The sequence below is a fragment of the Scyliorhinus torazame genome, chromosome 3 (genome assembly GCF_047496885.1).
Source record: "Scyliorhinus torazame isolate Kashiwa2021f chromosome 3, sScyTor2.1, whole genome shotgun sequence".
NCBI classification, from domain to species: Eukaryota; Metazoa; Chordata; class Chondrichthyes; order Carcharhiniformes; family Scyliorhinidae; genus Scyliorhinus; species Scyliorhinus torazame.
Window position 1 is genome coordinate 262182467 of NC_092709.1, and position 10922 is coordinate 262193388.

At 42.7% G+C, this 10922-nt stretch overlaps 1 protein-coding gene across 2 annotated transcripts in view; it reads right to left on the reverse strand.

Annotated features, from left to right (window-relative positions):
• gba2 (glucosidase, beta (bile acid) 2) overlaps positions 1–10922 on the reverse strand; it is a 94682-nt gene that overhangs the window by 23999 nt on the left and 59761 nt on the right. For both annotated transcript variants that reach the window (XM_072497178.1, XM_072497177.1), the window contains 4 exons: positions 10741–10892; positions 5516–5622; positions 4833–4975; positions 3335–3450 (listed from right to left, as the gene is read on the reverse strand). In XM_072497178.1, coding sequence (XP_072353279.1) covers positions 3335–3450; positions 4833–4975; positions 5516–5622; positions 10741–10892 — 518 coding nt within the window. The remainder of the gene's footprint in view (positions 1–3334; positions 3451–4832; positions 4976–5515; positions 5623–10740; positions 10893–10922) is intronic.

A 10922-nucleotide genomic window follows, 5' to 3' on the forward strand; every position in this document is an offset into this window, starting at 1 on the left:
GTGCAAGGCAGTCGTCCTCCCACTCTTCTACACAGTTCAGAAACGTAGACTACATACAGATGCCACTTCAAGGCCCTGGGGAGGTATCTTCAACGTTGTCGGAGCAGGATTGTCTGCATCAGCTGGGAGGACAGGCTCACTAACATCAGAGTCCTTTTGCTTAAAATCAATATTTTTATTATAATGTTTCATTTTATGAATAATAAATAGGGGAAAAAATGTTTTACAAGCATGAACCATAATAAACAGAAAAAAAGAATAGACCCTCACAAACCTACTCCCCCCCCCCCCCCCCCCCCCCCCCCCCCCCCAGCGCCCGCCTTGCAACTAATGGTGACCAATTCCTTGAAATAAACAATAAAAGGCTGCCATCTCAAGAACTCTTCGATTGCAAACATCAGCCTCCTTGAAGGAGCCAAGAGCATCCGCATCGAGGTTATGATGATTGTAGCCACGTAAAATGGCTGCTTCCTGATTAAATTGGCCAAAACCCGATTTAAAATGGCTAACCGGAAAGGCTGCTGGGAAAAGCAGGTAACAAGGCAGAAACGGACAGCTTCAGACAGAATAGCATATTCGGCTCTGGGGAAATTGGCCCAGATCGATACTTAGGGCTATTAACAGCCCATCCACCCAGACATCTGCAGTGTAATCAGCTATCCCCGGGAACAATTGCAACATATTAGCAATTGAATACCGGGCCAGACCTGTCGACGCCTGCAGTGGCCGAAACAAAGGCAGGTGAACGACCACCCCCCGAGCGGGGAATCGCCTCGCAATTGGACGTATCGACCCCAGTGATTGGGAACAGGTCCAATCACTTGGGACTCAGGGTCAAGGGCCGCCCCGGGAGGCGGGAAGCCCCTGGGCCCTATAAAGTGAGGGGCCAAGTTCAGATCTCTCTCTCTCCCCCTTCTTCGCCTGCTCGAGACCTTCGCAAGAACAGCAACCAGCAACTGTAAGTTTGAATCCAGCGATCGCTATCCGGTAAAGACTCCTAGCCATCGACCTGTAGCAGCCTTTTGAATTCCGCGGGCCAGATCCGATTGGATAAGCCATTCGTTTCCCTGACCTGGTAGGCTCTTCCTAAAGTTAAGTATTGGCCAGTAGTGACAGGTTTTGTATATAGATAGTAGGATTATTGTGTAAACATTACTTGTTGTATGTAATAAATGACCGTTGATTTCAATCTTACTAAGCGGTGTGCTGACTTATTAATCATAACTTGAACTTGAACCACGTGGCGGTATCAGAAAGATACCTGGCGACTCGTGAGCAAAGGTGACATAATCAGAGCTAATAAACTAAGGCTAAAAAGAGCATAATGATCCAAAACCAACTCTGCTGTGCTGGCAGTGTGCTTAGGATGTCAGAGTCCCAACTGTCAAAGCAAATCTTTTTAGCCAAGCTCCGTATCAAAAGGAAGCACTTCAAAGGCACCCTGAAGGCTTACCTCAATAAGTACAACATAGACGTCAATGCCTGGGAGACCCTTGCTCAGAAGAGACGTACTTGGAGGAACCTCCCGCTGGAAGTGACACAATTCTTTCAAGAACACCCAATGGCAAGAAGAGGCCCAGGAAAGGAGCCCGAGAAAGGAATACCAGCGATCTAGAGTCCAAGGACTAATCCTACCTCCTGGAAACACCTGCCAAGTGTCCACTCGAAGATGGAGCTCTAGGATCGTGCTCGTCAACCCACAGAACCCATGACCAGTTTCTAGATGGACAATCATACTCATTAGTGAGTGATTGCCAAAGAAGCAGCAGCATTGGTTTTAATTTTCCAAAGCTTCCTAGATTTGGGAAAGGTTCCATTAGGTTGGAAAATAGCAAATTAAATTATTTCATTCAAAAAAGGAGGGACGGACAGAAAGCAGGAAACTACAGGCCAGTTAGTCTAACATCTGTCTTAGGGAAAATGTTAGAAGAAGCCATTATTAAAAATGTTTTGGCTGGCACTTGGAAAGATGTACGGCAATCAGGAAAGGTTGGACAGGTTGGCTTGTATCCACTGGATTAGAAGAGTAAGAGGCCACTTGATCGAACCCTTTAGGATCAGAAGGGATCATGACATGGTGTATGTGGAATAAATGTTTCCTCTTATGAGAGAATCTAGAACTTGGAGTCTCTCTTAAAGAGTTACTCATTTAAAACAGATGAGGAGAAACTTTCTCTTTCAGATGTTCATCTTTAGAACTCTTTTCCTTAAAAACGTAGTGGAAGCAGAATCTTTGAATATTCTTAAGGCAGTTGATAGATTCTGGCTTAACAAGAAGGTGAGAGGTTATCAGAGGTAGGCAGGAATTTGGGATTGAGGTTTCAGTCAGACCAGCCATGATCTAATTAAATGGCGGAACAGGCGAGTGACCTTCTCCTAATTCATATGCTCGTTAGGGCAGCACAGTGGTTAGCACTACTGTCTCACAGGGCCAGGGGACCCAGATTCGATTCTGGCTTTGGGTGACTGTGTGGAGTTTGCACATTGTCCCTGTCTGCTTGGGTTTTTGACATTATTTTTGTTTAATTTAAAATGACAATGTGCTGAAAGTGTCAACAAAAGTGCATGGATAATTGTTCTCATTAAATAATTAATTTGGTCTCAATTTAGAGTTTCTATATATTTTTTCAATTTAATGTACCCAATTCATTTTTTTCCAATTAAGGGGCAATTTAGCATTGCCAATCCACCTACCCTGCACATCTTTGGGGTGTGGGGGTGAGACCCACGCAGCCATTGGGAGAATGTGCAAACTCCACACGGACAGTGACCCGTGGCCAGGATCGAACCCAGGTCCTCAGCGCAGTGAGGCAGCAGTGCTAACCACTGTGCCACCGTGCTGCCAGTTTAGAATTTATATTAGCAGACATGGGCCAAAATACATTTCAACATACCTTTACCGTTGTTGAATTTTAATGGCACCAATTACCAGTTTGAGCAGATTCTATCAAGTGTTTCCAGTTGCTTCAGCAGCTTTTTAATTGAATGACCCGAAGTCAGTTCTACATACTCAATATCCAAAGACAACACAGCATAGAAAAGTAGCCTACTCCTACTGACGGGCGGTAAAAATGAGTCAATATAATTCTGGAATACATGTTTCAAAAACAGTAGCTAAAAATTCAATTGTCCAGTTGTGTATTTTTGTCATATTAAATGATAGAAATTAGTTTAATGTGTGCTGACAAATACCAAGTAAAAATCTATAATGGCAGAGAGAATTGTTAATTAGACACAGATTATTTTGCTTCCATTAAAAAGACATAGTTTTAAGAGCTTTGGTAATAGCATTCAATCCTTCAAATAAGCAAAATTATGTAAAGCATATAATTACCTCATATTCACCTTCTCCAAGGCCACATGCTCTCACAAACCACTGTCCAGCACATTGGTCTGACATCACACTGTTCGAGTAACACTTCTTACTACTGTCATAATTGTAGTATTTTCCTGCAAGATGAGCAGAATGCCATATTCAATAGGAGTGATCTGCACAGAGGTGTTGCTAAAGTTTGACAGCAGACATGTCAGAACATGTAATGCCATCAACTTTAAAATAAATTTTAAAATCACCCTTTGGACTAGGACAATAAATCATGCATTTTTTTTGTCAATGTAAAATTCTGGACCCACCAACTGGTCATAGCCACAGCAGGAAAGCATGGCACGTCTTCAGACAGTTCAGTTTGATACCCCCACACAAATTGCACCACTGTACTGCAAACTGTTAGTAAATTATTCACTAGGTGTCACACTTTGAATGAAAAACACTTTTTAATTCTTTAAACTATACACATGGTAAAAAATTCCAAAAGTGCAAAAAAAGAGACTTTCCATATCTTACCCTCGATATCCATAGCATTTACATTTGGATTTTGTTTATGGTCACGTGTACTGAGGTACAGTGAAAAGTATTTTTCAGCAAACAGCTCAACAGATGTTGCTCAGTCGCCAATCATTTGTGTGGATTAGATTATTTTTAAAATATGCCTTGTAAACAAGCTGATCGACTTGTTTTAAATAACTGGTTCGGATTGAATCATTTTTGCATAGTAATTTAGCCATAGTCTAAATATTAGGGCTAGGCCATTCAGGAAAGATGTCAAGAAGCACTTTTTCACTCAAAAGGTGGTAGGGGTTTGGAACTCTCTCCCACAAACAGCAGTTGAAACTAGAACAGTTGTTGATTTTAAATCTGAGATAGCTAGAGTTTTGTTAAACGAAGATATTAAGGGATATGGTCCAAAGGCAGGAATACGGAGCTAGGCCAAAGATCTGCCATGATCTCATTGAATGGTGGGACAGGCTCGAGGGCTTGAATGGCCTGTTCCTACTCTTATGTTCCTATGCACACAGAGAAAATGGGCATATAGGAACAATACAGCATAAGATCAAAGAAAATGCCCAGAGGGACGCAAGTTAGTCATCAATTCATTGAAAAAAGACAGTTGAAAATTTTCCAAAAAGAGTGAACACACACATTGTGTTGACCACTACTGCAGCGCCAAATAGATCCGTCCTCTCTTAGGTAGTATGTGCAGCTGAGAAAGGAGAACCTGACTAATTAGTACTTTTTCTAATGGAAAACCCAAAACTAGTGATGCAGAGAATGAGGGTGCCAATGCAGCACATCAGCTCTCAAAGCATAATACCACTAAAGCCTTTTAGTTTGACACCCATTTTCTTGTAATTTATTGACAGGAGCTCCCCTCTCAAAAACATGTTCAGTTTTCATGCATTTCAAAAATCGGTTATGGTCAGCTCAAGGGTTAGTATTTCATTATGAACTTTTTAATCAAAGTGCCAATAGCTCAATTCAAGTATAAGGTTACCATTCCACAGTATCCTCTCAAATGCTTCTTTTCCTCTTTCTAGTATATCTTTGTATTTTTTGTATTCTTCATCATTTTTCAGAATCTCGGCCATCTTGCACATAACACACACAGACGCTAACCAGAGCCCTCCACAGTAGGCACTGCAATTTGAACAAAGACAGCGGAATAATTTTCAACAGTAGTTGCACAATAAAACTGTTCATAACTGGAATTACATTCCATGTTAATTGTGAAACTGCAAATAAGCAGGCTTCAAAACTGGTAACTGCAATGATACTGCAATGTAGCGGCCATTACAAGACTTTAGCGCAAAGTTCATGTTCAGTGTACTGCAAATACCAATGCTCCAAGAAGCTTGGAACAGAGGTCAGTTTTTGGCCAAAGGTTTCAGAAAATGTAAGCAGGCTTGTCAGCCTGGTGTTAAGTTCCATTTGATCATGCCAACCATGAGGCACCTTGGAATGTTTTTCTATATTAAAAGACAAGTGTAGCTGCTGTTAACAGCAGCAGACATGAGCAGATTTCCTGCCGTTGCTCTTTGCGAGAAATAATGCATTGTCCAATAGAAGGGAAGAAGAAAGATGCAAGTAAAACTGGAAGAAAAACAAGCACAGATTCCAATTATTCTCTATTGAATGCACTAGTTTTAAATTATCATAAATTTCAGATTGATTCCCTACCTAGGTCCAGTTACCGCCCATCCATCATAAGTCTGGTCTGCATAACCGGAGTTTTCAATAAGTCCATCTCCATCAGTATCAAACTTCAGTTCAGACTCCATGACAGCCTAAAAACAACAATTAATGAAGTTGCAAACTCAGTTTACAATAGTTAATCTGTCATCTCACTCTAAATTCCTTACACCGAAAAATTTAAAACTCGAATTCAGATTGTTAAAGTTCTCGGCTTTTCACGTGGGCCTACCTCACAGCATCACAAAAGAAAATTACCCAAATACAGTGCTCTTTAAAACATTTCACCTAAATCAACAGAGCAAGAAAACTTCATTCAGTCTGTTAATCCTGCTGGTTTATATAATTATTGTATCATAGTCTTCTGTTCAAAATTACCTTTCAACCCTAGTTCCTATAGTAAGAAACACTCCTTTTTTTCCCATGCTGAAAAATAGATCAAGCTATTCTGTTAAACATCTATAGAACCTCCAATCCTACTTCTCAACATGAAGCACATCATACTTACAACACACACTCTTGTATTCTTCCTCATTAATCTCCCATCAATAAAAAAGTTGGATCAAATTTTTCAACCGACAATGCCAATTCGGTGGAATCACAGATTTGAGTCAGGGAAGTGGGATGGGAGTCTTCGGAGATGGGAGTAGGGCATTAAAGGATTTGTTTCTAGGGTGCCGGTTTGAGGGATTGAAGGAGCTGTGGGCGAAATATGGGTTGGGGCAGGGGGAAATGTTTAGGTATATACAGGTCCGAAATTTCGCTAAGGAGAAAGCTTTCTGGTGGCGCCGGCTTCCGCACTGTTGGGAGGAGGTGCTGATGACAGGGGGAATGGAGAAGGGGGTGGTGTCGGCGATTTATTGGGTGATTCTGGGAGAAGAGAAGGCACTGATAGAGGGGATTAAGACAAAGTGGGAGGAAGAGTTGGGAGAGGGCATGAAGGAAGGGTTGTGTTGTGAGGTGCTCCGGAGGATGAATGCCTCAGCTTTGTGCACAAGGCTGGTGCTGATACAGCTGAAGGTGGTGTATAGGGCGCACCTCACAAAGGTGAGGATGAGCCGCCTCATTGAGTGGATAGAGGATGTATGTGGGGGGAGGTCCGCAAACCGCGTTCATATGTTTTGGTCCTGTCCAAAGCTGGAGGGGGAGTGTTCAGGGTAATTTTGAAGGTGGTACATGTGAGGCTTGAGCCGGGACCTCTAGAGGCCATATTCGGGGTATCGGATTGGCCAGGGTTGGAAGCGGGTGTGGAGGCAGATGTTTTAGCCTTCACCTCGCTGATCGCCCAAAGGCGGATCCTGTTGGGGTGGAGATCAGTTTCTCCACTCTGTGTCCTGGCGTGGCAGGGAGATCTGTTGGGAGTTTTTAAATACTCAAGAAGGTGAAGCTTGAGTTGAGGGGAAAGATGGAAGGGGTTTACAATTCATGGGTTTTGTTTATTATGCACTTTCAAGAGTTAGATGACATCGAACATTGGGAGGGGGGGGTTGGACTGTATATGTTGTTGGTGACTATGTATGGTGGATTCCTGATTCCTTTTCTTTGATGTTCGTATTTAAAATGTTGAGGGTTGTTTGGGGGTTGGTGGAGGAGAGGAATTGTTGGCCAGGGGATTGACATTGTATTTGTTACTGTTGATTGTTTGTTGGTGGGTGTAAATTTGGATGAAAATGTGAAATAGGAGAAGAAAAATATTTTACAAATTTTCAACCAACACCATCTTTGTTCAAAGGAGCCTAAATCAGTCAGTTAAGACAGAAACTAAATGAACTACGTAAGACTGCATTTAGTAAATTAGAATAACTAAAACCACACCAATTATAATCTGACAATTTAAAAGTCATTCATTCAAGATTATTTCTGTAAATTATTTTAGTTATATTTAATGAAAAATACACTGACTGCTTTCATGGCAACTGATGCTTCTCAATAAAAGTTTAAAACATTGTGCAAAACTATGTTTGTAAAAACAATATCTTTTGGTAATGCAGGTCCCCATGTCCTCAAAACGCCCAAAGGAAAATTTAACATCTAATGAATTACAGTAGTCAATTAAGCAAAAATAACAGCCAACTTTTATAGATTAATATTTTTACAGATTAGATAAATGTCTCACTAAAAGATGACATTTCTGATAAAGTTAGCATTCCCCCAATACAGCCCTGGAAACGTCAGGCTGCATCACCAAATGGGACTTGAATCCATAACTGTTCAGGGTTATAATTGTTGTTGTTTCACTTTCTGCACCTACTGCTGCACAAGGCAGACTTTTGTCTGCTCCCATAGCAAATTTCCTGGAACAGGTCATTAGCCAGAGGCTTATAGCTTGAGGGGCGCCATTCTGCAACAAGCATGGTTGACCATTTGTCTCTCCCGCTCTTACCGCCTGCTATTGGCATGTTGGAAGCATTTTTCAGGCTGATATTCATCCTAGTTAACTATGTTATGAACCACCTTCCTTGGCTATCAGGTCCTGGGGCAAAATTCTCCCGAAACGGCGCGATGTCCGCCGACTGGCGCCCAAAACGGCGCCAATCAGACGGGCATCGCGCCGCCCCAAAGGTGCGGAATGCTCCACATCTTTGGGGGCCGAGCCCCAACATTGAGGGGCTAGGCCGGCGCCGGAGGAATTTCCGCCCCGCCAGCTGGCGGAAACGGCCTTTGTTGCGCCGCCAGCTGGCGCGGAAATTACATCCCTGGGCGGCGCATGCGCGGGAGCGTCAGCGGCCGCTGACAGTTTCCCACGCATGCGCAGTGGAGGGAGTCTCTTCTGCCTCCGCCATGGTGGAGACCGTGGCGGAAGGGAAAGAGTGCCCCCCATGGCACAGGCCCGCCCGCGGATCGGTGGGCCCCCATCACGGGCCAGGCCACCGTGGGGACACCCCCCGGGGCCAGATCGCCCCGCGCCCCCCCCAGGACCCCACCCACGCCGCCTTGTCCCGCCGTTCAAAAGGTGGTTTAATCCACGCCGGCGGGACAGACAATTTATCGGCGGGACTTCGGCCCATCTGGGCCGGAGAATCGAGCGGGGGGGGCCGCCAACCGGCGCGGCCCGATACCCGCCGAATATCCGGTGCCGGAGACTTCGGCAACCGGCGGGGGCGGGATTCACGGCAGCCCCCGGCGATTCTCCAACCCGGCGGGGGATCGGAGAATGACGCCCCAGGTGTGGGACTGGAACCCAGAGCTTCTGGCTCAGAGGCAGGCACATTACCCACTGCGCCACAAGACCTCCTTCAAGGTTATAATGGTGGCCAACTAGTAAACTGAAAATGCTATAAATCTCAGGCCTGCACTGATATTTTCTTGGTCACAGCATCACTGGTCTCTCTTACAATTAGCTATGACACTTCTCAATCAGGAATTTTTACCTTTATGATGCAATATTTTTTCACTTCTGAAGAGGACATAAGGAGGCTTCAAAAGGATCTGGATAGGTTAAGTGAGTGGGCAAAGATCTGGCAAATGTAGAGTATTATGTGGGAAAATGTGAAATTGTCCATTTTGGCAGGGAGGGAAAAAAAAAAAATCACAAATGGTAAGATTGCAGCACTCCGAGATGCAGAGGGATCTGGGAGTCTTGGTTGCAAAAGGTTAGTTTGCAGGTACAGCAAGAAATTAGGAAAGCTAATGGAATGCTATTGATTTTTGCAAGGGGAATTGAAACAAAAGTAGGGAGGTTATGTTTCAGTTATACAAGGTGCTAATGCTTTCACATCTGTAGTACTGTGTGCAGTGTTGGTCTCCTTATTACAGGATGGATGAAAATAATATGGAAGCAATTCTGAGAATGTTTACGACACAAATACCTGGTTGTCTTATGAGGAAAGGCTGGACAAACTAGGCTTGTATCCACTAGAGTTCAGAAGAGCAAGAGGCAACTCGATGGAAACATAACATCTTGAGGAGTCTATGACAGGGTGGATATGAAGAAAATGTTTCTTTTGGTGGGAGAATCTAGAACTAGGGATCACTGCTCAAAAATATGCTGTTCATTTAAGACAACGATGAGGAGAATTTTGTCTCAGAGGGTCGTGAGCCTTTGGAACGTTCTTCCTCAAAAGGCGGTGGAAGCAGTGTCTTTGAATATTTAAGGCAGAGGTGGATAAATTCTTGATTTAACAAGGAGCTGAAAGGTTATTGGTGGTAGGCAGGAATGTAGAGTTGGTGTTAAAATCAGATCAGCCATGATCTTATTCCGTGGTGGAGCAGGCTCGAGGGCTCCTAATTTGCACGTATGTTCATATAATAGTGCGTCACAGTATTGTTGCTATAATCTCTTATATGCTCCAGAATCAGCTTCTCCAAGTTTCCAGGAGATTAAATGATTCACATGGGCAATATTTGCTAGCCTTGCCAGCCATGGTCAAATGTTTTTTAAAATCATGTTTAGGACTAGCCCACTCATAAGTCAACAGGCATGCGTATACAAACTAGAAAGAGTCTATTGTGGAATTTCATCCAATCCATAAAATTACTTGTAACAGAAAACAAAGCATGCTACATTATCTCAATTGGTGGGCTAAACCCATCACCTTCCTAAATCTGGTCAGGTAACTGTGCTGGACTTGCATGAATGAAGCTACAGTATTCCAATGCATGATGCTCGACTATTTACTGGGAATGTCTTTAACCACCTCCACTATGTCCAGCTAGTATAGGCAAGGCACTTTCCTGGGCATTCTTTCAATGATCCCTAAGTCACATTCTCAAAAGCTTAATGCTCAAATGTTATCCCTTTTGAGCAAAATGCAATTTAACAGCAATACCATAATATTAATTACCAGAAATTCTCAAGCCAAAGCTCAGAAATCTCAAATGTATTAAAGCAACTACTGTACCATACTGTAACTTTGATCTGTAATATTACAGATCCAACATTCAATACTTTTCTTTGAACAGAAAGTCAGTTATTCCACCTTGGAATGTAAATTAATTTACATTCCTTTAAAATATAATTTTGCCTTACTCATTCATCCTGTATAATAGATAAATATGACTGTTAGAGAAAACACACTCAATGGACCAATATGAGGTTGAGAGAAGAAACAACACCCTGCACGATTTATCCACTGCATCACAGAAAATTATACGTTTGGCTAAATTCCACTTTTCAAATTCATATTATAGCTTGAGCTACGAGATTTATTATATACAGAACAACATCTCCCTTTGCATAAAATTTTAAAACAGAACAATAAAACATTCTCTACCTTGCAGACGGACCACATGTCTTTGAGGTAAGTGCGATCATTAGTTAGATAGTAGTCTCTATAAACTTGTAGAACAAATTTCAAGTTGAGATCTTTCCAGTCAGCAGTATCATGAATCAAATAAGCATTGACTCTTTCCCATGGTTCATCATCTATTCGAAACAAATTTTTAAAAAGGAGGG